The sequence below is a fragment of the Pholcus phalangioides genome, unplaced genomic scaffold (assembly GCF_987345545.1).
Source record: "Pholcus phalangioides strain wild (caught in Gottingen) unplaced genomic scaffold, Ppha-v1.0 ptg000008l_1, whole genome shotgun sequence".
NCBI lineage: Eukaryota > Metazoa > Arthropoda > Arachnida > Araneae > Pholcidae > Pholcus > Pholcus phalangioides.
Window position 1 is genome coordinate 24,901,219 of NW_028301601.1, and position 26,230 is coordinate 24,927,448.

The following is a 26,230-nucleotide window of genomic DNA, read 5'->3' on the forward strand; positions in this document are numbered from 1 at the left end:
CGAGCACTTACCGGTTGACCAATCGGATTCAGTGGTCTCATTGTATCGGTCCCGAAAACTGATAAATTCTAATAAATATTTTTGAGAATAACTGTCGCATGCGAGATCTGAATGTTAATATTTATTGATCAAGTGTTCCTGTGTTATTTTCCTTTTTCTAAAAACAGCAGGGTAGAATTAAGAATTACTCTATGAAATTTACTATAATACCCGGACATGATTACTACTATTACTACATGATCGACTACTCATTCATGGGCGCGGTAGCCCAGATCGATAAGATGTTCGCCTAAAGTTCCAAAGGGTGTTCAGAGGTGTCGCGAGTTCGATACCCGGTTCGTTCTTGTCAGAAAAATTTCGTGACACGGGTACAACAAAAACGGTGACATGACCGCAGGAAAAAATTGCTACCGCAGGGAGTCCCCCATCGAGGCATTAGCGCACCAACCCCTCGATGAGTATAAAAAAACAAACTGCCGTTCGGAATCGGCGATAAATTGTAGGTCCCTGTCTAATTAGCCTTCGTATGCAGAAAATGACCGTGGTACGACAAAAGTGATTAAATGACTGCTCATTCATAGCAGTCGATCCCCTCACATCAGCTCAACAAGCCCACGAATTTCCAATCAGAATTCCATTCTGCGGAAATAATAAGATACCATAGTTTTTTCATTCGTTCAGCTTTAAAACCCATGATCCGTCTCCCCATCTTCGATGCTTGTTTTTTAATTTATTTTTATTTCATTTTTTTCCCGAGGAATTTTCAGTTTTTATCATTTCTGAGCCAGCTACTACGTCGTTGTGGTTTTAACTTTTTCATTGTATTCTTTTATGTAATTTTACATACACCTCTTTTAATAGTAGTGTGTATTTTATTTGTATCATGTATTTTTTTTTTCTGGTATTTTACATGCTTGTTTATTTTATTCCTTTGTATGTTTATTTGTTTGTGTTTTTTCGCCCTGTTTGTGATGTAAGCGCCACCCCCCCTGCCATTCACAATAAGTAGATAGATTATGGAAAAAATAAATTCAGACAGTTTTTTTACATATTCGTTTTCTAATCGACAATCTTTGATCGTAGCGGAAGAGAGGGGGAGGAATAAATGCCTGTTTTTCCTTGGGCGCCCTTAAATCAAGGTCCGGCTCTACATAGTATTTGGACAGTTTCTCAAAGTGTACGTCGCAGCTCCTACAGGCGTCACAGCGAGCGATTGGCTGTGATGATTTCCTATTCAGTGCTTTAAAGTGATTGGGAGTTTTTTCAGACTGTTCTAGGAAGCCGCGGATAAGCGTTGTCTTGGCAAGGAATCTGTGGCTGGCGAAAGTTTGAGAACAACTGTATCGGGACAAACGTGTTTACCGCGGTGCTTTATGAATTGCGCTTGATTTCGTTCTCGATTAGGTGTTGATCGAACAATTTCCAATTGAAACATTCCATCCAAGTTGCATTCAACGATTCAACTTATGCTGGTTTAAGTCGGGTGCAGATTCGGGTAAGGAGGATCGTCGTTCCCAAGAGCCGGATAAGACAAAAGAAATTAGTCTGTCCCGTAAAATGTTGGGCTATCTTACGAACCAGCACAATTATTCGTTCCTCCCGATACGTGGCCCTGGATCCGCCACCAGGAAAATTTTGAAGACTTCTGCTCTAATGCGAGAGGTTCCTGGATGAATCGTATCTTTTTTTTTGTTTTAAACACCAGAAATATTTACCAGAAAACGGCTCGTAAAACACCTGCTTTAGGAACCTTCAAAATATTCCGTCATATAGGGCTCCCGCGCGCGCCTCTCAGACAATTAGGCGGATATTACAAATAGAAAATTTTTCTCCATTTGCAGGGTTTTTATATTATGTTTCTCACACACACACACACGTGAACGGTTTTGGGATAAACAAATTTCTCAATTCTGTCATATCAGTTTCGTTGCGCTGACTCATGATGTTAATGTGTTTATCGTTAATCGAGGATCTTCTTTTCTAATCTAATTTTCTTCCTCCACATAAGCATATTCGCACGAACACGCCTCGTCCAAGGCGATGTGAACAAACTCATTGCATCAAGGAAATTTCGATTACTGTTATTTTCTTTATTTTTATATATATATATCTTATATTTCCTTATCTTTTTCCCTCTCTTAAGCCTGTAGTTTTTTTCATTTTCATTCTTTTTCAACACGCACAGACAGAGCTGGAAAACACTTTTCGTGTATAAAATATACCTGTTTAATCGTACATCAAAGCATAAAAATGTTATTTGCTGTGTGATAAAACGAACAAACAGTCTACACCCGCTAATTGTTTTATTTGAACAGCGTTTTGTGAATTATGTATCGTAATATCATTATGTGCGTTTCAAGGAGGGTGTTCGTAGAAAATAAATCGGGGCAATGATACTCGATTAACGATAACCCTTTAAGTGGTTTTTCAAATTTTCATGATCCGCATTATAACTGCCACATTGGAAATAAAAGCGTGTTAAAAACCCGAGATATTTCAGGGTGGCTGAAATAAAGCAGATCAAGTTCGATGATATATATATATATATCGGTATTGCCGCTGTAAAGGTTAACATTTGATGTCGGTGCGATGAAACTGATTTGACGGCATTAAGAAATTTTACCCGAGCACGTGCCGGGGGGCCTTGAATATAATCTCCCCAGCGCGACCCAACCCGCAAGGGTAAAAGGCTTATATCCCGGGAGGGACAGAGCCTGGGTCGTGACTGGTCTGTCGGGGGGCCTTGAATGCATAGGGGCCTCATGATAATGAGATCTGGTACTGTGTGACTTATAAGAGTAAGGATGTGAATTGGCTATTCGCGCACTTCCAACCAAGTTGTGGGTGGGGACAAACATAACTTATCTGCCTACATACGGTATCTAAGGGGGTACGCACGCATTTGAGAATTACTACTTAAACGCATTCTCCTCTCCGCATGTCTAGATACTGTTTGGTCGAAAATAACGTTTATTTTCTCGGAATTCGTGAATACTGTCCATAGTGGGCAAAACTACTGTAGTAAACGATCACTTTGTATTTACACGTTACATTGTCAAAGAGTCCTCTAGGCACCATAAAATAGTTCCTATATTTATATTTCTATAGCCTCTGAACTACTGTACAATCTGATTATTTTCTTATATGCCTGACCTTGCACATGCTTTTTGAAATTGTACCTGAAGGCACATGCGTGACTTGGGGGGGCCTTTTGATCCGCGATAGGGACCCAATTTTTTTTCTCCCTCTAGCTCAGAATTTTCTTCGGCACGACAACGCCCTTCGAGGCAATGAGCATATATCGCGTAGACCAGTGTTTCTTAACCTTTTTTTGCCCGTGGGCCCCCTTTGAACCATATTTTTTTCTCGTAGCCCCCCCCCCCCCGTCTTACCCAGAGTTTACGGCCCTCAGATCCTTTATACGTATTGAATTGATTTTTTCACTGAATTTATACTGAACGAAAATTTTGCAAATAAGATTGGCCTCCAGACCACTGGCCTATAATTTATTGAGCTCCCCGTTAGTCCGAGTTCTATTCAGGGCCGTCTCAACATCATGCCCCCCCCCCCCAGGCAAAGTGATGCTATGGTAGTCTCATAGTTAGCTGGAAATAAGCAGCCTACATATTTCCTACTTATTTTCAAAATTTATTGTACTATACAAAATATCATAAGGTGGGATCCACTTATGGACATGAGACCTCCGGGCATGACCCCTCACAAGAGTGGGACTGACAGAACTGCAGCCCGGAACCTGATATGGTTTTCATAATTTTTTGTTTTTCACTCTACAATTTAATATAGAAGAGGGGTCTGTGCAAAATGTAGCCGAGGGCCTGCAAAAAAACCCCATCCTAGGGATCCTGCTGCAAAATGTAGGCATGAGGCACGGGTGGGTCCATACCCTAAGACGGCCCTGGGTTTTATGGGTGGTTTTGTTAGATTCTGTAAGTGAATAGTCACCTTAATTTTTCTTCTCAGCTCTCTGCATCCCTCCAAACCACCTGTCATGGCCCCTTTCTACATTTTCTTCTGTGGCGGGCCCCCTGAAGTATCCCAGTACCACTAGGATGGCCCCCGGTTGAGAACCACTGGCGTAGACGACAGAGCCTGCTCAGGCTATTCTGTTCTTTCTGATATTTCCCCCTGGTTAAATACTTTACCAGAAGGGCATATTTCAAGCAGGCTAAGCCGTGCCTGCCCTTTACTAGTAGGAAAGAATTCATTGTAAATAAGGAATTTGTTGCAGTCCTTGTATTGCGCCATACATTTCTAACATTTTTGTTCTTTAGCTTACTCTATTCTTCCTTAAAGTTTGTTCAGAATTATTCTGTGTACCATAGGAGATTTTTATTTTCGGAAGTCCTAAAAATTCTGCAAATAAACAGAAGCCAAACAAACGCGCACCGACTCGGAGGATTTTCATCCATTACCACGCATTTTAATAATCTATATTTCTAATTAAAGAATGTATAAATGATCATTCTCTGTGTTTGTTTTCGCTCCTCGTCAATGCCGCTCTGTCTCCCCCGGTGCATTTATTCTCCTAGGTATGTTTCTTGTTTTTTTTTCTTCAAGTCAGTGCGGTGCGACTCAAGGTCTCTTCTCTTGCTTGAGGAGTCTCAATGACGGCGGCTTTAGTGAATCACGTGGAAGAAAATGCGTAGAAAGAAGTGATGATGACGCCACTGGACTTATTATACTACCACGTCGATGGATGTTGTGATGTGGAAGCCTCTCAGAGCGCGTGCTCGCCGCTGGAATCAATAAAAATGCTTGGCTAGCCGTCTATTTTTACAGAGGAGGAGCCAAATACGCGCTTTTGTTATGCTGATGGGATTGGGCTGGGAGGAAAAAAACTGCTGCTGTTTTCAAGGGCCGTGACCGTGAAAAAATAAAAACAAAAGATACGTTATTGTAGGACGTCAAGAGAGAGGAGTATATTACGTTCTTGAATTTATGACAAATTCTGTGATCCATCAATTCTGCGTAGCATTTTATTTATCACCTAAGACTTCTCGGATTAATAGTTATATTGTATTGATCCGTGCCAAACGGATATTTTGTGCTCGGGTGCGACAGCAATTTTACGGCCCATGTCTGATGCATTTCACTACACCTATCCCTCTCACAAAGGGCTGATATGTGTCTAGCTTAGAAATCAACCGTATATTTTGTTATAAATTTTTTCTTGAACTTAACTAAACTTCACAATCTGGAGTCTACTAAAAATCCTGGCTCAGATGTGGGAGGCGTAAGTGGATGCAGGCTCCTCGAGGAGAGGGGTGCGGATTAATCACCGAGGATGTGTAATAGTGAACGAGGGGGATGTTCGCTATCCCACCTAGGCTAATAATACAAATTTTTCGCTAAAGTGGGGGTGATCGCCTCCTCCCACATCCACCTATGATGGAAGAGTCGTGAAAAACTAGCTCGGGGGGGGGGGGTGTTTCTGTCTGTGTATTTGTTAACAAGGCGTAAAACTCAGATTTCCCACATGACATTCATAAATTTATAGACTTTTGAGCTAAAGATTTGATATGCAGATGAAGTTGGAATGTCGCCCGAGAAGTGGGCGTATTCTTTGCAATTATTACTCGGGTGTAGTTAAAAATCAAGTTTGCGCTATTATTATCGAATCAGTTTGAGGAACTATTTAACTAAATCTCTGGAGATTCTCAACAGGATTTTCACTGTGTGATGCTTCAAAGTTTTTTGAGTAAAGGAGCTAGACCAAAGCGCTTGAGGGTAAATTCCTCAAGCGCTTTGGGTTATACCCTGTTTCACGGCCATGTGTGGTTGCGCATATCATACCTGCGTAAGTCCTGCCCGTGGTCGTACGTATGCATTAATATGGAATTGAAACCTTGCACAAAAATGATCTTCGTAATGTTGAGAGTTTCTCTGGCCTTCATTTCCTCGAACTTCATCTACGGATCTGGCGATAATGCAGTGTTGGCCGGCCGCACGATTTCACCCCCGCATGCGTTAACGCGTGACGTCGAATCGCACAATGCGCCTAATCATAAAACGGATCCCAGAAGCTCTTATCAAATACGATAGTGATACTGACATCTCGTAATACTATTTAAGATAAGGAAATGCGCGTAATATTTTAAAGGTTAAATGATACGCATTCGGTTGTAATCGATATCCAATAAGCTAGCTAATCGTGGAGGTCGTTACATGACGCCATGCCTGCCATTCAGCTCCTTTTCCTTGAAATAGGAAACTGCGAGGATCCAAATAGCATTTCTACCGGAAAAACGGTTATTATTTTAGAGAGATAATTTGATAAACAAGGTCTTTATTACATGAACACAGAAAATAAACTTGTTTCACTCGTTCCCACTTGGGGTTTTTTTTTTTTTAAATTCCCGTCTCTGAGACGCTGAACTCGCTGCTCGGCTCTTCTCAAGGTTGATGTTTATTCTACTCTGCTGCTCATGTGTGTGTGTTTGTTAGAGAGTGTTGGGGGGGGGGCTTTTTTTTTAATCTTAAAAGAAGCTTTTGAGTGGCACAAGACTCTTTAATAAATCTTTCCTCTGGTATGTGGAGTAGGAAGAGACAAGACTAGAAAAAGTGAGAAGGAAAGATGCGTAGCCGCGTGAAAACAAAGGTAGAGTTAGTTTTATTGGCGACAAGTAAACCTACGCCAAGAAAAGTTGTTTGACCTTAGTTTGGCTCTTTCCCCCAGTGTGATGATTTTATTTGAATAGCGAGATAATGCTTTTCACAGATGAGATTTGATAAATTTTCGGGTGCACTGGTCGATTAGAACGCTAAGTCTACGAGCTGTTACAGCCGGGCAATGCCATAGCAAGAAATTTATTACTTCGGGGGGGGGGGCTGAATTGATAGCAGGGACAAATTAATCACGTGATTCCATTTATGTGGGTCATTTTCCTACATTTTTGAGGAGGGGTGGCTGGCTGGTTTCTCAGAACCCCCGAGCTACCGCCTATCAGTCAACTTGGTCCTGCTCACTTGGCGGTAGGAACACCAAAAACTTTGCCTGAAAATGCATTAACATTCGCTCTGGGCATTTCTTTAATATCTTAGCTGTTGTACCCCACCGTACTTAATGGCTCACCATTATTTTGCTGTGGATTTCAACACGTAATCAATTTGACGGTTTTATTCACTACTACCGAGGGAAGGAGCTACGGGGGAGGGGGGGGGTGATACCTCCCTTTCCTCGTCAAAGTTTGAGCCGATTGATTTAATGTTATGCTAACATTTTAAATGACATCATCCCCCCCCCCCCCAGCAATCATCATCGTGCCTTATTCCAGACTTTTAAGTCTATTTCCGCTATGATTACTACTTCTAGCTATATTACCGGGCGCTGCCCTGGTTTCTTCCGTGTATTGAGAAATTTTTGCATTTGGTGATTTTATAGTGTCAAGAATAAGTGGTCACCAAGAATCTGTAAAAAAAATAAAAAAAAGATGTCGCAATTACAAATATATAGGCCAGTAAATAAGTTAAAATGAACTTTGAGAAGCTGAAATTTTGGTTTTCTGTATCAGATTTGATCAAAAAACATCCTGTGGAAGGGAACCAAATAATTTTCTATTATAAACCATGTTATAGCTACTTCTCCATGTGGTTGTAATGCAATGTATAATCTGTACCTTGTGTATGCTTACTTCAATACAATGTTGTTTAAAAACTATATTTTTGTGTTAAATTTCTATGCCTTCCATTCAAATATATTCATAATGGTGAAGAAAAACTGTTGTGTGGCTTTATCCTGGGAAGCTCAAGCATTAGCACATTGAAAAAAATTTTGTTCAAGACTTTCTTGCTGAAATTTCTGACCTGCTAGAATACAGTGGGTTTGTGGTGGGGGGGGGGGGCACAGATAAGAGATATAAGGATTCAGTTGTCCATTACAATTGCTTGGTAATGAGCTCCAATGGAAATGATTAACATCACTTTCAAATTTGAATATTGGGAAGCGATACAGGGCCTTTGATAGAATTTTTTTCATATGTATTCATAACTAATATAAATGTATTCCTATAATATATTTTTCCCATAATTAGATGCTAAACTTATGAATTATTTTATTCTACTTGCCATTCTTTAGGTCAAATTGTATCTGTGATAATGCTGATAGCGGCACCAGTAGCGTTTCCTTTGATTCAGAGTACAAGCAAACTGATCCGATCGATGAACCAAGCATTGCTTCTTCCTTATCACCTACATCTGAAAATATTGATGTTCAACAGGATAATGTAAGCCATGTCAATGATTTGTACTGTGAAAATATTTCCCAGAAGTTAATTCAAATTTTTTGGATCAACATTTAACTAGAATTAAGTTGATTTAGAATGTTTTGTTAAACACTGATAAAAAAAATTGATAAGTTAAGATTTGAAAATTCTGCAGAGCAAGAGCTAATTAATTGAGTTTGTAAGTTTTTTTAAATTTTTTGTTTAATTCCTTGTTTGAACAAGAATTGCTGCAACTAAGCAAAATACAATGAAACCTATATTCATAATGGTATTGTCTACGTAATGATAAACCTGCTTATAACGATATATTCTTTGGTCCTTGCAGAATTCCTGTTTAACTACGCATTGTATTTTGAACCTGCCTACAGCGGTAATCTTATTTTTAGGTGCGCCTGGCTATAATAATTTTACCGCTTTAGAAAGCCAGTAGTACATTATATCCCAGGATTTTTTTTTTGTGAGTTCATTCCTAATTTTATACCTCACTTTATACTGTACTTGAGCCAATGGAACTCTTTAAAATTGACAGGCTGAATTATATCAAAGACTTAGAATTTTAGCAAAAAATGGTTTTCTGCCAAAAGTACTGTTTGGTGGATAAACACAAATTTACAATACAAGTTTTTAATGCATTAAGGATTTCAGACAATATTTCCTCTAGAGCAGGTTGTGTAGTTTTTTTTTCATCTATTTGCCAGATATATGCAAGATGGGCTACTGATCTAAAGACATAAATAAGTGTACTTGTAGTGTTGCTTGGATTGATACTTTTTTTATGCACAGTTTTTGCTAGTTGGAGATTGTGTGATTTTTTTCCTTTTTTGCTATGGTCTTCCCCTCCTCAATTCTTTTGTTAAAAAAATACTTGGAATACTAATATTAATGCATTTTACAGGTGATATCTAATTCAGGTGAATCATCTCATTCAAGCAGCCAATCTCAGCAGTCAATTTCAAGTAACACAGGACCAGAGGTATGAAATGTATTTTACACTTACCAGTTCTTAATACAAATAAATACAAATACAATGCCACAACAGGCAAAATGCCCAACGAGGTGGCTGAGATAATATAACTTACTTTCATAAAACATTTGTGTTCAAAGAAGCTAAAAAAATGCAAAAATACTAACTAAACTGTAGGAGATTGCTTTTTTTTTTTTCGGTGACATCCATTAGATAATCTAGACCAGTGGTTTTTTTTTTTTACCATTCTTATCTCTCAGCACACTTTAACCTACGGTTAAACTTTCATGGCACAATTGAATTGTGATTTTAAAAAGTACAGTTTTAATGGATTAATTACTAATCCAGACAAAATTTATTAGTAAATTGTGATAAAAAGACAATTTACATTTTCCTAAAAAGCAATTATAAGTTGTGTTACTTGAACTCCTTTAAAAATAATTTAGTCAATTTCTTTACAAAATTTTCACTGCACCTACTACCTTAACAACACACCAATGTGCCGCTTGTCACAAACATTGAAAACATTAATCTAGACTCTGATCTAATGAGTGAGGTGAGACCAGCATTTTTATTCTTTAAATCAGTGTTTCTCAACCTGTGGTCTGTGGATCCCTGGGGTGTCTGCATGATCATTTTCATTTACTACCATTGCAATGAATGTCACATTTTGTACTTTGACATGTAATTAAATTTTTATGATAATCAAATGATAAAAACAATACATTTTGTATTTTATGGGATGGTGGTGTTGAAATTGGCCTTCTGACAGTACAGGGGGTGGGCAGAGCATCGACCTTAAATACAGGAAGGAGGAGGGGGTCTGCGACATCAAAAATGATGGGGAAAACTGCCCTAAACTGAGGGAAAAATGCTAAGTTAAGATTAATACAAATAGGCCTTCCTCACTCACATCCATTCTCCTATGCTCTGCCCCTACATTGTGCACATTTCAAACGATGCAGTTGATTTGAACTTGTTCCAATGAATAAAATTATTCACACCATTCAGCTAACAAAGCCAATTCATTCTGGTGTCATTCTTGTTATCCAAAACATGATTTCCCATGAGTTTCTATAGAAGATAACTTAATTAGTGTTCCAAGTATGATACAAAATTTGACTATAAGTATTATCAAATTCCTAGAGGCTCGCCAAGAAACAAAATAAAGGATAAAGGAGATTTTAATGATGAGGAACTGAACACAAATATATTTTTATTTCACACTTTATTCACCCAATATATTGCAGTTTTCTGATTGAGAATGATGCTTTTTATCGTGTTTTTTTTTTTTTTTTACCATTTTTTTTATCATGAGCAAATCATGATCTCAAGTTTGCAATTAAATCACAAGTGTCTGCATTTTTTTTAATCTATTGGTATGAACTTGCAGGCAAAACTATCTGATAATCCTGTTAAAATTCCGAAGTTTGGAGAACCATTCAAGAAAATCAGGCGAAAAGAAGCTGCTGATCCGATTGTCAAAACCAAGTAATCATGGTCTTTTGGAGTCTCTTTTAAAACTGTCAAGTTAATAGCCCTCATATTTGCATTTCATGAGGGGTAAAAGAATATATTTTAAAATTTTTCCTAAAGTTCAAAGTGCCACGAGTTGATTTAAGCTTTTATTTTTGAATAGAATATATTTAGATGAAAAGAATATTTTGGAACACACACATTACTTTATTCATAAGAAGAAACAGACAATATTCAAAAATTACATTTTTGGGATAACATAGGAGGTTTTATGCTGACAATCTAACGAATGACTTAATTTGGTTGGGAAAGAAATAAACTTCATTCAAAAATTCATTTTTTCGAGTAGTGACATTCGTCGTAGATAGAGGAGCACACATATAGACATTTCTATTGATTGCCCTAATAGACCATCCAGGAATGGTTTGCGCTCTTCCTCAAGGGGATGGATGGCCTCATTGAAAAATGCAGTTAAATTGTGTCCTATGGAAAACTCTACTGCAATCCTAAGAAATCAAAAATAACTATATAACTAAGAAAATGATTGTATTTAGTTTTATAATGGTTATTAAAGTCTACATATCTACTAACAATTTTTGTATTTGTCATTATAGAAAAATCAAACTCACTCAGTCAGATCCTCATAACACTGATATTATACATGAGCAACTAGCATCTCATAATGAAGGTCAAGAAACATCTGAGAGCAGTATTCCAGAGTCACCCGATCTTTCTCCATTGAATCAGTTGCAAGATAACATGTAAGTCAATATTAATGAGTAAATTAATATATTGTGCATATTACATTTTTCATCAATATAAGTGTCTTTTTTTTTTTATCTCAAACAGTTTTATTTAATTAACTATTTTTGTATGAGGCATTACTTCTGAATTTCTGTTCTCAATTATCTTGATTTTTTTTTTTTTTTTTTTTTTGAGCTAACAACCTGAAATAATATTAAAACATATCTACTCAATCTTTACATGGATATTATTTCTCTTAGAATTCCAGACAAAAGTACAGATGTTGTTGATGAGTCTTCGGCTGCAGACCCTGTTCAAGTGCATAAAGAACACATCACGCCTACCAGCAGTGACAAATTCACTGTCACTGAGGCTTCTAGTCCAAACAATGCAGAAAAGAGTGACATTCCTCAAGTCAAAGATGGCTCTTCTCAAATGCCACCTTTGAATACTGATTCTTCTGACCAAAGTCATCATCACCACCATCATCATCCACACTCTGATGCCATGCCCTCATTTGATGAATGGAAGAAAATGATGCTGGCAGAGCAACAGAAAGGAGGTAGTTTCGAAATAATGATGTCTTTTTCGAAAAGATTTTTTTCCTGATTGTTCATGAGATATGTACAGATATACATATTTATATATATTGCAGGACATGCTGTGCCTTCATCAGGACCTCCCGGGAAAAAGCTAACTAGTCAAAAACGGCGCAGAAATTATGCTTCTTACGAGTGTGGTTCAAAGATAGTTGCATCAAATGCAGAAGGAGAAGGAGCTAGTCGTATTCTCAATGAATTAGTTGATGAATACATGCTCAACCCTTGCAAAGCTAAAATTTGGTTCATAATTGAACTGTGTGAATCAGTTCAGGCTTCTCAGGTAATTAAAAATACAGGATTTTATATTTATAAAATTGAGTACCTGTATACAAGGCATTGTGCGTTGAAAATATTAATTATTTTTGTCGAATCAGAAATATATATTTTTTTCACATTAACTGCAATTTCTTCAATTAACTAATATCAAATAGCCCCCCCCATTGTGCTGATCGGCCACCCCGTTCTATACAACTAATTTTCAATGTAAAGAAATTTTGAATGAAATTACTTATATGCATGCTCTACTATTTACATTTTTTTTAATGATTTTCTATCTCTGTGCATGTGTTTGTTTGCATTCGTGTATGTTCTCAATCAGGACTTGACAAATCCCAGGCGTCAGGTTGCCATGGCAACTAGACAATCTATTGGTGCGAAGAATTTCTAGATTTTTCTTCCAATGTACCACTGGAAATACTAGTACTGTTAAGTTTTAAAGTTCTTTTGGATATATATAGGAATTAACGAGAAAAAAAAATGAAATATACAGGTTTGTTTTTGTTTTTTTTAATTTTGCCAATGTTATTCATTAATATTTTGTGTTTTCAATGTAGTGGTTTTTATTAATAAATGTAACATTGTCACTTTTGAATGCTTTCACTTGTTCTTTCAGATTGAGCTGGCAAACTTTGAACTGTTCTCCTCCTGCCCAAAAGAATTTGCTGTCTATTCAAGTGATAATTATCCTACAAGAGACTGGATCCCTTTAGGGACATTCACAGCTTCTGAACAAAGAGTTCTTCAAAGTTTTCCATTAAAACAAGAGGGATTTGGTAAATTTATAAAAGTATGTATATTTTCTGTTTGCATTATACAGTGATGCCTTGGCTAACAAAGATAGCTTGTTTCAGTAGTTTCAATAATGATAATTTACAGAAAGATGAGATACTCAAGATCTTTTTATTTTACACCATGTACACAACCAACACCAGCTTTTTGTCTACTAAGACTAATGCTGGCTCTCTAGTTCATAGGTGACCCCATCCATATGTGATATGGTCAGCTCATTTCTGTGTCTGATGCATGTGGGGGGGGGGGAAGGTTTGCTTTTAGAAAGTCCAAACTGTAGCAAGCCATGATGGTAATAGCTGTCTTTGCATTGCAGTTTTTTTAATGATTTTATTTATTCCAAAAGTTAGATACATTTTTTTTACAACCAAGGAGCACTATAAAAAAGAAAACCTGATCGATGGCTAAAATGAAGAGCTTCAAAATTGGATAAATGACAGTTTATAGGAAGGTGAAATACTGAAATCTTTTTATAATATGCTATATGCGCAAACAACACAAGCTGTAGTCTGCTAAAGCTGGTGTTGTCTCAATCCTGTTGAGTTCAAAGGTGTTCCTATTAATTTGTGATTTGGTCAGCTAATTTTTGTGTCTGATACATGCAGATGGAAAAGATACGCTCTGAGAATGTCCAGACTCTTCAATTTGATACTGAGTCTTGCACTGAAAGAACATGTGCTTTGAAAAATAGGCTATGTTTTTTAAATGTATTTTTTGCTGAATCTTTAATTTTACATGAAATGGTTCAAAAACATTCAGAAAGAGAAATGAAGGTACATCTGGAAAATGATTCCAAAGCAAACATAAATTAATTGGTCTTTAATGATAATAGCTCGGATGATTGTATGAAAATTCAGCACACAATGCTGCTGTGTTAGGTCAGCGTGCATTCATATCACTGAAAATTAACTGAGGCAGAAAAATCATGAAATCTTTGTTAGCCAAAAAATATATATTTTATAGCTATGTTGAGCTATCACCATATCCTATAATTAAATTTTTACATTTGAAAAATGTTAAACAAAAATTTGAATGATTCAATCAGCTATATATATAGTTATACATGAGAATAATTATTACATAAAAGTAAGTAGGCAATTGGGACTTTTTAATGTAAGAAAAGTAAAGCCAAGGTGTAAAAAAAGTCTATATTCTTGTGGTAATAGTCACTATTAACAGTAATACATGAAAAACACTTGCAATGCATAGATCACCTTACTTTTTTACATTGAGTCTAAGCTCCTGAATCCTTGATGATAGAGTGAATCTGAAGTACCCTCAATATGTGGAAAGGATTCAAGGACATAATCTCAAATGGAGAAACAACGGAAAGGTGAATATACTATTATTGCCACCATTACCACTGCTACTACTACACTGCACACACACCTTGCACACATTCCTCTACAGAATTTCTAACGAATCAGTACATGCGGGAATATGCATGTGGTGTGAACCTAACAAACAGTTTGTTTCTGTTTAATGCTTGTCATGTGCAGTGCTGCCATTAATTTTTCTACCTGAGTGAAGTGTAATGATTGAATAATTGTACTTAAGGTGAATATACGAACACATTGTGTATTTGGGTCTTTTCCATTGTTTTTCCATTTGTGATTATATAAGGCTAAGGACTATTTTACTACCCCCCCCCCCATACAAAACCATAATTATAACTCTCAGAATACTGTGGAAGTTTGGAAACTCCTAACAAGTGTTATTAAGCAAAGAAGTCTATGCTGTAGTAATTGTTACTGACAGTATCACCTAAACTAATATCATAGAGAGCAAATAAAAGAAAAATCTCAATTTTGATAATAGCTGCCAAATATCGATAATGGTTTTTTTGTGTGAGAACAAATTCAATAATGTTTGAGATGTAAAGATCTTTAAAAGAAAAAAGTTTAGAAATAAATATTGAGGTTCAATTTTTTTAAAATGAAAATTATAATTGTTTTGTCTGTAAAAAAAAATTTAGATTGAGCTGCTTAGTCATTATGGAAAAGAACATTACTGCCCATTGAGTGTTGTTCGTATATTTGGTACATCTATGGTTGATGAATACGAAGAGATGGAAACTCTGTCCAGTCATCATGTTCCACCTGAAGATGAACTTGATCGTCTTGGTGAGTTTTCTTCTACTGAATTCATAGTCATTTGAATTCACTGTGCATATTCATTTGTAATACAGGGAACCTATATCATAATCTATTTTGCTAGAACATCTCGTTTCTTACAGGAAAAAAAATTGTGAATGAAACTAAATCAATATTATTATGTACCATTATTATTCATGTCCAGACGTTTCAATACATGGAAATTTCTTCATAATTGTTTAATTATTGCTTCTATGCTTTGTATAGAAGTTCCATCAATATTTTTCAAGTTTAACTGAAGAGCTGTCATAAAAATGAGGATTTTTTTTTCAATTACTTTCTTGAACTTGTCCTTCATGGAATTTATCTTTTTTTCAAAATGAACTCAATGAATAAAGTGTTTCTAATCTTGCTGCTGCTCTTCATAGCTGAGGAAAAAGTATTCTGAGATTTAGCTCCTTTTGAATGATCATGACGTATGGGACATTTTAATCCTCCCTCTAAAATTATTTCTTTTCAGGTATGTTTTGAGAGTCGAATAAGAAGAAATTGTGTGTGTGTAGCCAAGTCAAGATTGTTAAAAAGCATTGATGCAATTCAAGCCTTGGCTTCTCTAATTTCATTTCCTAAATCTCAAATCCATCTTAAGAAGCATCATTTATGAACATTTGTGTATGTTCATGCAGTGATTGCTATGAATTTGAGTATATCAAGGAAATACCTCTCACAACAATAAATTGGCAGCATAATTGGAATCGTTTTATTTGATCACAAAGTTTAATGCTTATAGTGTCTTCTTTTATGTCAAAATAGTAAATATATTGTTTTATATTAATTTTAGACAATTATTGTGTAATTTTTTTTTTTTTTTTGAAATGTCATTCATTTAAAATTTTACCAATATATGCCATATTTGGTATCATTTAACTTTTGAAAATTTTGAAATAAATTATTTGAAAGGGTATTCATTTTAAATAGAGGTATGTGGGTAAATCATTTGAAGGTAATTATTGAATACTTGTAAATTTTTTTATAGATCTTCCTGTTGAGGACAAAAGTTCATCTAATTTGTTTGGTAGTGCTACTGATGCTGTATATAGCATTGTGAAGAAAGCCGCTCAAGTGCTGGGGCCACGGGATTTATCTAAAGGTAGTTCAATTTTTTGTTTTTCCGTTTGGAGTTTTTCAATTGTTTAACTATAGAAATAAATAATGTTTGTAAATTTTCTATTTATTTGTTTTTGCTATGAAAACTTCTGAAATATTTCCATGGTATTTTGAGAATTCAGTGAATACTGTGAATTTTCTGAGTTGACCACGTATTGTCTGTTAAAATTATATTTCATTTATAATTTTTAATAGTTATGCTTAGTAGAATGAGTTCAGTGCTGTGCCAGTCTGATGTTCACTTTAAACTTTTTTTTTCAGACATTTTTGTTCAAATGCCATAATAAATTTAGTGAAATTTATATATAGCAAAATCCTTTATTTCCATCAAAATATTTCTTGAATGGAGAATGTGTTATCTAGAGATACAGTAAAGTCCTTATAAAGAGGTTCTGTTTACACTAATTTTTCTTGGTATGTTAGCTCACTTTCATATCAGGCGACCCCTTCTCTGAAAAGTCATGAATGGATAATAGCTTCTCAGAAGAATTTCACTGTCATTTGCAATGTTGAGTAAAATAAAAAGTGATTATACGTTATTTACAAATTCAATTATGCTTATTGATTTGTTTAATTTTGTGGGTTGTATATATGATTTTATCCCCTGTATTGTGTATGAGGTTTTTTTTAGATAATTGCTTTTTGGGGTGCTGTAATTTTTGTTTTATTTGACATCCACATATATTTTATATACATCCACATATCTTTTTTGTCATCTCTTTGGGCATTTTGCCTAATATGGCATTGTATTTTTTACAACAATTTTAATTATCTTTCTATAGATGATGAGGAAAAAGGTTCTGAGAAGAATGTGTCTGCTGATGAATGCAAGTTAGTATTTATGATGAAAAATGTATTGATTCTTTCCTCTTGTATCATAGAATTATTGTATAAAAACTTTTTACATCCTTTCTACCAGATGTCCTGTACATGGTAATCCAGCCTTTATCTTATCAACCATTTGTCTTAATGTGAGGTATGGTTTGAATTTTGAAAATGCTTAAAATTTGTTTAATAATCACTAGAGTGAAAAAAAAATGTGCCACAAAATAAATTTTTTTAAATTTTTATATGGTCTCCCTGTCCTTTAACTTCCAATTAGAAAGTTGTTGCCTTGTCTTTTGTGAGTCCAACAAAGGATATCCCATGTCTTTCATTGCAATATTCACTGAGATGTTTTAATTCAAAATCTGAGAAAAGTTGGGAAAGGATGGCATAAATGAGGGAAAGGAGCATTGTCCATTAGTTTTTTCTGTTATTTCCCGACTTTTCTTCGGTTTTTGGCGCATTTCAGTGAATATTGCAGTTAGAAACATGTTTGTTTTGTTTGTTTTTTTTGGACTCGGAAAGGACAGGACAACAGCTTTCTAATTACAAGTTACCATACAAGGGGACCCTAGAAAGATTTTATTTTGTGACATACTGCATTCTCACTCTTAAAACTGGTACAGTAATTTTTGAATGCCTTTTGAGCATTTTTTAATTGGAATCGTACCTCTACAAACGGTTGATGAGACAAAGGCAGCATTAGCACTTGCAGGACACCCTGGATACTACAGTATATATTTTGTAAACAGTACCTTCACGTAACATATAAAGCTCTTGCTACAGGTATAGGTTTCATTTGAACCAGTTTGTCGTTATCCAAAGTGTTTTATACACCATTTACTGCATCTAATATGTCAAAATAAATATTTAAAAATCACCTCAGATAGCCAGAACATCTGTTAATCAAAATTAAGATAATGGAGATCCTAATGCACTGTTTTTGTTGCAATATTTGTTTCACCATTTTCCCCTGCATTATCTGCCATGTTATAAAATTCATGGTACACTAGCTTTTTTAATATTCGAGTCTGGTCCATTCCCGGAATGCTGGGAAAAGTGAAGCTCAGTAATGATCACAGAATACATTGAAAAGACCAATGTCAGTTTTCAAAGAGTACTGTATTAATTGGTAAATTAGGAAACATGTTTTGTTTAAATTAGATTTAATCAAAATTTATGTTCCCTGAATTTAATTTTTTTGGGTTTAAAAGAATGTTTGAAAAATTTACATTTGTTCATTTTCTTACGAAAAATGTCCTCTACTTTTGTAAGTGAATTGTCTGGTACTAATTCCAAAAGCATAATACTTGAGTTGCAGAGAAACATGTTAACTATGGCCATGAATATAATCTTTTTAAGCCATTTATACCCACTGTAATCGTTTAAGTACAGCCAGAATTTAGCTTTGTACAATATTTTAGTACACGTACATGACAACCGTACTTGGAGATCTGCATCAAACAAATTATTGAGAAGCCATTTCTGGTTCGGAAATGAGCTCTATAAGTTGGTGTATTTTATTATCTTGTGGGTAATTTTGTTTTCCCACCTTATATTATCAACATTATATTGTTATTTTCATGAAAGTGATTCTTTTGTAATGGATTACATAAATTACAGTTTAATGTGAATAACTAACACAGTTCAATTTCATTTCACTTCAACTTCTTTTTCAAATATGTTGTCATATTTTGCTGTCCTTAATTGAGGACACTTGTCATCCAGTGTAATATTTTCTATTGATGTGTTAAAAAAATCTCTTAAAATATTTTTAATTGGTGCAATTTCAACAAAATATCCCAGTGTTGAAATGCAATTCATAGCACCTCAAGGTGTGGGCATAAATGAGTTCATTTATTTAGTTAATAAGTAACACTAAATAAGCAACAAATTTTGACAGTTTTCATGGTCCAAGCAAAAAGTCATTTCTTATGTAATTTGATGTGTTGAACATGAATTTGACCATTAAAAAGTTAGATTGGCTGCGGTTTCCTCAGAAATTGCATATTTAGTGCACATATAATTGCACAATACAATACGTTGAAACACAACATAAGTATATATAAAAAATTAAAGTGTACAGAAAAAACAACATAAATATGTAGAAATTTCAATATATTGAAATTCAGCATTAATATACGTAAAGGCACAACAAAAATACATATAGTTCAATATCGGGTTCATTTTTTGAGGCTTAGTTCGTCCTGGAGTGGAGTATGCTGTAAGGTTTTGGAGACCATGCCTACAGAGGGACATAGACTTGGTTGAAGGGGTGCAGAGAAGAGCTATGCGTGTCCTTATTGGCACACAGGGCTTGAGTTATGAAGAGAGACTTTATTTTTTGAGTATGTTTACATTGGATGAACACAGGTGTCGGGGAGATATGATCGAAGTGTTCAAAATTTTCAATGGGATGGATAGGATGGACCATTTTTAGTACACCGCCAATTGACAAGGGGACACCAGTATCGATTGGTGAGGGACAATGCAAGGTTATGGTGTTGCAGGGAATTTTTCTCTAATAGGGTTGTTAATAAATGGAATAGCTTACCCCTGGAGGTAGTAAATTGTAACACAATTGACACGTTTAAAAAGAAATACGATAAACATGTTGGGGTAAATCGAGAAGCTATCCATTCTTAGAATAAGACAACTATAAATATTCTTTATGGGCGTTGTATAATATTTCATCATTTGTATATATTGTTTATAATTTATGTTAATTGCATTTTTAATTGGGTTGCTGTATTTTTGAAATATATGACATCCATATTTTTATGGGCATCTTTTTCTCAGCCACCTCGTTGGGCATTTTGCCTGTTGTGGCGTTGTATTTGTATATGTAATAATATCATAATAGTTCATTCATTGTTTTTGACATATATTTTGTTTTGCTTGTACTGGACATTCGTACAATTGTCAGCAAACATTGAAGTTGACCATTTTTCCGGATAACATTGTTTTATGGTCCTTAGCACTTTCCACTGTATAACTCTTGTAAAGTAATTTTTAACTGTAAACTTGGTGATATTCCTGTTCAGCAGGTCAAAACCATTCAAAATTGTAGATCTCCATGTCAGACACATTGCATTATTGTTCAATATAATTTTAAAATATTTAAGAAGAGGCACAAAGCTCTTCCAGCTGTATTCCATTCTATGTCGAATATTTTCCATTAAAGGTTTTATGAAAGCTACACTAATTTCGCATATATGTTTTGAAATGCAAATACAGCTGATGCTCATATTTACAAACTTGAAGAACTAGTTTTGTGAAATCAGAAGTTCATGGGTATGAGAAAGAAATGACACATTAAGGGTTCCCAATACCCTGGAAAGTCAGGTAGATGAAAAATACTTAGTTCCTTAGCAAAAGTCCGGGGAAACATTTTGTGGGGGAAAAAAATTAAACTATTTGAAAGAAAGTAGTAGTAGAAACAAACGTGTTCATAAAATTGAATGATAATTGTAGTTCTAAGTAATACTTTTTATTTTCTCGATGGTTTGGTGCATTATTTATTACATAATTTTTTATTTTTTTATTTTGTTTTGCATAGATTGATCAATGATTCCTGCACTGATGGAGATAAGCCAAATAGAGTCATAGACTCAGACTATTTCTTGTCTGCAACATCTATGAGGCGATCCCTTTTCAGGCACCTCAGGCATTGTGATCAATGTATTTATATGTCTCGACCATCCCACTATTCTGTGTCTCCTCCAGAATGCCGTTTTTTTCAGGCAGCACTTGGCCCAGTGTTGTTCAATACCATTTGTGATTGGTTTAAGGATAATGTCATCACTCTGGAAAATGTACCTGTAGAATATTCTACTGAAAATACTACAATGCAAACTTCTAAGCCCACAAGTCTTCCTCCTACCATAATTAGCGTGATTATAGACCACAATGGATCTGCAACTCTTTCCAGTATAAGCAAGAAGACACCATCTTTGCCCAGTGCTGAAGAACTTCCCTTGGATTCATCAAAATTAAAAGCTAGTGTGAAGTCTGTCAAAACTTCTCATGTTCATAGCGAAGGTGATTCTGAAATAATATCACCTACTAAGACTTTACCTAGCAGTCAGGGAGAACCGAGAGCATCATACAGTGACTCTGTGAAAACAGACACGCTTGACATTCCACGTGACAGTGATAAGGATGCTGTTAAAGTTGGTGTTGAATATGCTGGTTCAGATTCAATACCATCTAGTTCTGTTGAAGTGGTCGCATCAACCACAGCAAAAGATTCATTGCCTTCTGCATCGCAAGACAGTATAACACCAATCTCTCAAGAAAATATAACCAAAGAATCTGATGTCCAACTAGATATCTCTAAAAAAATTCACACTATCAAATTAGAAAACACTACTCAAGTCAAAGAATCCCCTGTCGGTGATGCTGTTGTACCAACATCTATCGTCGATTCTGGTATTGATGATTATTCTGAGGAACTGAGGTCTGTAGATGAACGGTTTGTTGATGTTCGAGATCCCGCTATGACTACAGTTGTCACAAGTGCCACTTTAGCTCAGAAGGAGTCTGTATTCATGCGCATGAGTAATAGAATAAAAGCTTTAGAGTTGAATATGTCTCTGAGTAGCCAGTATCTTCAAGAGCTTAGTCAGAGGTATCGTCGGCAGATGGAAGAGATGCAGCGGGCATTCAATAGAACCATTGGCACTTTGAATGACACAGCCAGGAAGGCAGCAGAAAAGGTATAGTCTATGTTGTCAGAATCTCTAACTATTTCAAGAAATTTAAAAAATAAAAATACACAGTTCAGATATTTCAATCACTTGGTAATTAAACTCACCATCTTATGTACTTGTAGTTATATTTTTATTATTTTCCATAGCATGATAATATATATACAGATCTGTTTGAGCCTCTTATCGCCTTTAACACCTTCATTGTAAATGAAAAACATAGATGATGATACCTTTTAAAAAAAAAATTACATGACCATTTTTATTGAAGAGCCTGTCAGCATATGCCTCTGTTCTCTCATAGTCCAAATGAGTACTCTACCATTAAGCATGATATCTAGTCTATCATACTTTGTATGAGTGACACAGAGTAAGATGGTTTTTCTCTGTGTGTCGCCATCTGGGAGCTATTAACCAGTCAACTGTCCAATTAATTTCTCCGAGCGTTACCCACAGTGCCTACTTTTTTTTGAAGATGCGCGTGCTTTTTCCCTTTTCTTGCAAGTTTGAAATATTAAAATATCTTTTATAGCATATTTTTTAATAGCTCGAATGTGTCAAGACATAATATGACACCCCAAAAGTGGGGAGGGGCGGTCATAATGTCCTGTGACTAAAAGAAATGCTGTTGATGGATTTATGTGGAACCATAGTAGTTGAACCTTTGATAAAAGATATATGAGTAATAAAACAGATGCATCTTCGCAAGAGAGTTGGAAATTGAAACAAAAACGATGGGGATGCAGCTTTGCAAAGCGTGACAAAGATAATAGCAATAATAATCTCAGACCTTGAAATATAATTGTCAACTCCATCTAGTGATGAGATAATAAAGTAGAAGGATGGCTGTACAGAGATGGCAGCACATGTATGACAAATTATTTCGTCATATCTGTGAAAAATACCGAAAAGTATGTGTGTCTGCAAATGCCGTCGTAGGCAACACCATTACGTATATCAGCGACGGCAAATGCCGTCTTAACCACTTGACTGGTGAAAAAGACCGAAAAAAGTCTGCGTGTCTGCAAATGCCATCGTAGGAACCAACATTACGTATGGCAGCGACGGCAAACGCCGTCGTAACCACTTGACTGGTTAAGTTAGGGGGATTCCCATGCACAATCCTATTCAGCGCACATATACACTCTGATGGAAGAAAATGTCAGTCCTCTATAACCTAAAGGTAGAGCACTCACCCAGACTATGAGGGAATGGAGGTTTGATTCCCTGCGGAGTCATTTGAATTTTATTTCCGAAACTCACCATCTTTGCATGGTGTCCAGTCTATCATACTTTGTATGAACAGTGAAACCTGTCTTAGATAAATGGAGTCAATAGTCCTATCAACGATTAAAGTTTTAATTTGTAACTTATTGAAACGAAAGCTGATTATAATGGAATATTATTTCGCTCTCTTGTTCAGTTTCATGCAGGTTCTATTGTACTAACCAGATTGTGGCATTGAATGTACTGTAGAATGGATATAGATATAAAAATACATACAAATCATCAATCTGTGTTATGTGGTTAACAGGGCTAAACGAATCCTAGTTATGGGAACGAAAAATTGGTGTCTGTGCGTAAAATTTTCTTTGTTTAGTCACTAAATTGCAGGCGGAGAGCAGCACAAAATATTTGAAATTAATTTCATAGCAGCATATCTGCCCACATGAGTCACTAAAAGTGCTGTTTCCAGTGCCCTGGAAAAAAGTCAAAATAAACATTATTTTAGACCTTTTTTTTTACGACTTAACCAGCCCTGGTGATTGAATTGATCTATCATTTTTAATAACATTTTTGCCTTTTTCTAGCCATCTTATTGGATGCCTGTTGTGACTAATATTTTGTGTTTGTATCAGAAACAACCATGTTGAAATTTTTTGGCTTTTTATACTTCACTTATGTTTATACATTCTTGATAAGTTTCTATGTACATTACATAGCTTTATAAATGTTTTTTAGATTTATTTTAGAATTAACCATTGTGAAGTATGAAAACGGTAAGAGAGTTAAAATATGGCATTGTTTTTAAGGATATGAAGCAACAAGAGGTGATAAGTCAACTACAATCTGAAGTGGCAAATCTTACTGAAGCTGTTGATAAACTCATTTCTGATCAAGACAATGCAACACGGCGGGTAAGACTATTTGTATGTTCAATTTTATATTTATGTTTAAACGCTTGACTTTGCGATTTCCAATGTTCAGTTTTGTGCGTGAAATTATGTTTATGAACAAAAAGGTTCTCAGTGATACCATAGAGTTTCGTGGAAATTATCACAATCAACTTTAAAAATCTTTTTCAGAAGTTGTCACATTTAGTTGTAAAATAGCAGTGATTACTTCCTATTATTTTACAGATGGTGGAGACCTATGTTTTCTTGATAATAACGCAAGTCATCATCATGATTACCATCATGTCTTTGTATGCTCGCCACATTTCTTTCATGCTCTCGACAAGAGTCGGCACACCAGAGCGAATTGTAACAGGACCAGTAGAAGTTGCTCCTTCTGCTTCCAATGATCTCAAACGAAGAAATTCTACAGATGTTGCACCTGTTGCTCCTGCTGTGAAAATACAAAGACGGTCTGTCAGCGAAGAGGTCATACCTTCAGGTGAGGTTTTCTACAATTTTTACTTTAAAACATTTTTTCAGTTGTGGTATCTAGTTGCAAATGAATGGTTTACGTTGTGGCTGTGTTTTAATACTTACTGTTTGCAGCAGTAAATGTGTATTTTTGTGCTCTCAAACATTCTAATCTTTCAGGACATCAATATGTGCCAAATAATGTGCTTTTGTCTTCGAAAAAATTTATCCATAAGTATATATATAAATAAATATATATATATATATAATATTCCTGATGAATAAAATTTTAATACAGCTGTGATTCATTGGTAGTGTCCATAACAATGAACATGATTGTTTGCATATAATATGGTTATATCATTACACTTTTTATTAAACTAGATACATTGCTGTCATTCAAAATCTTTTACATCAATGCTGAAACACTGATTCTTAGAATTCAAACTAAAACACTTTAGATACATTATTTTTGAGATTCTTAAACTTTCTGTTTGTGGAACCCTTGTGAATGAGATATAAATTGTGAACATCTTGCGGCACTTGTCAGTAATCTAAATCCAATGAATATAAAATTTTGAATCGCAGTGGAAAGGTCAAAGGCACCTTTTGCCCCGACAAACCAGTCACGGCCCAGACTAATTTGCCACCTTTTGCCCAGCATCCAGACGATTTATTGCCACACCCCCCCCCCAAAGTACCTTGACATTGTAGTTTTTCGGGATCAATGGAATAAGATGCTTGCTAAGTATATAAATTGCAATTAAAATGGTAAGACACTTAAAATTCTAATGTTATTTTCAAAGGTATTGCAATCATGAAGTTTTCGAACGAAAACATAACAATGAAATAAACAAGGCTTTCGTGGCCATCATGTGAAGCAAAATTCAGGGCTCCCACTCGTCCTACTTTTCCTACTTTTTAGTAAAATGTCCTACTTTTGTCCTACTTTCTCAGTTTTGTCTTACTTTCTCAGTTTTGTCCTACTTTCTCAGTTTTGTCCTACTTTCTAGTTTTTGTCCTACTTTCCAGTTTTTGTCTTACTTTTCCTACTTTTTTACCAAATCCTATCGACAAAATTTGTGTAATTGAGCAGGAAATCATTCATATATTGCCGAAATATTACAAAAGTTGGAGAATGCAATTAATGATTCTGCCAAAGCAGAAATTGTATCATTTTTAAGGTAATTTAGAGGGGGGGGGGTATGTGGACCATTTGATTAATTTTTCATTTGCTTAGTTTGAGGGTTCAAGTATAGTAGTCATTCAAAATATTTACAATGCTCAGCGAAGAGCTAGAAACGGAAGTGCTTCATTTGTCAAAAATGATTACACTGGCATTGAACAGTAAAATGTGAACAAAACAGAAAAATTTCAAAAATGATGAGCAACTCAGTAAAACTATCTGGTTCACCTTGCCTTATATACGTCGGATCTTCTAATTTACACATTTTTTGCATTGTGCTTTCGAAAGTGGTCTCGAAGGCGTGTCATTCTTAAAAAATGTACGTCTCCAAAATTTGCCGTGCCTTGTCGAAGAAAGTTGAGAGTTGACAAGCTCATCACTTTGGAAGACTCCAAAAAAGAATGTAATATATATGAGGAGAGACAGCAAAGAATTATCTGTGGTTGCTAGTGCACTGTTTTGGCCAAAAATTGGTTTTGTAACCAAGTCATTTGTCATTTTGTTTTAGCTTGACTGAAATAGTGCTAGGGGAAAAAAAAAGTTAATTCAAAATTTAAAAAAATTT

The 26,230-nt window shown here is 35.3% G+C and overlaps 1 protein-coding gene across 4 annotated transcripts in view; it reads left to right on the top strand.

The window, feature by feature from the left end:
* The window catches only part of LOC149084073 (SUN domain-containing ossification factor), a 57,065-nt gene that overhangs the window by 20,118 nt on the left and 10,717 nt on the right, over nucleotides 1-26,230 (top strand). For 2 of the 4 annotated variants that reach the window (XR_016192943.1, XM_089234423.1), the window contains exons 2-14: nucleotides 8,096-8,243; nucleotides 9,139-9,216; nucleotides 10,601-10,698; nucleotides 11,298-11,444; nucleotides 11,688-11,989; nucleotides 12,083-12,309; nucleotides 12,922-13,095; nucleotides 15,073-15,220; nucleotides 16,227-16,340; nucleotides 17,140-17,188; nucleotides 20,742-21,900; nucleotides 23,925-24,029; nucleotides 24,252-24,507. Coding sequence is in view for 3 of the 4 variants with exons in the window: in XM_089234423.1 (XP_089090549.1) it covers nucleotides 8,096-8,243; nucleotides 9,139-9,216; nucleotides 10,601-10,698; nucleotides 11,298-11,444; nucleotides 11,688-11,989; nucleotides 12,083-12,309; nucleotides 12,922-13,095; nucleotides 15,073-15,220; nucleotides 16,227-16,340; nucleotides 17,140-17,188; nucleotides 20,742-21,900; nucleotides 23,925-24,029; nucleotides 24,252-24,507 (3,005 nt within the window). In the remaining variant the exon portion in view is untranslated. Of the gene's footprint in view, nucleotides 1-8,095; nucleotides 8,244-9,138; nucleotides 9,217-10,600; nucleotides 10,699-11,297; nucleotides 11,445-11,687; nucleotides 11,990-12,082; nucleotides 12,310-12,921; nucleotides 13,096-15,072; nucleotides 15,221-16,226; nucleotides 16,341-17,139; nucleotides 17,189-20,741; nucleotides 21,901-23,924; nucleotides 24,042-24,251; nucleotides 24,508-26,230 lie in introns of all 4 variants that reach the window. The other 2 variants (XM_089234422.1, XM_089234424.1) reach the window with 1 other exon arrangement.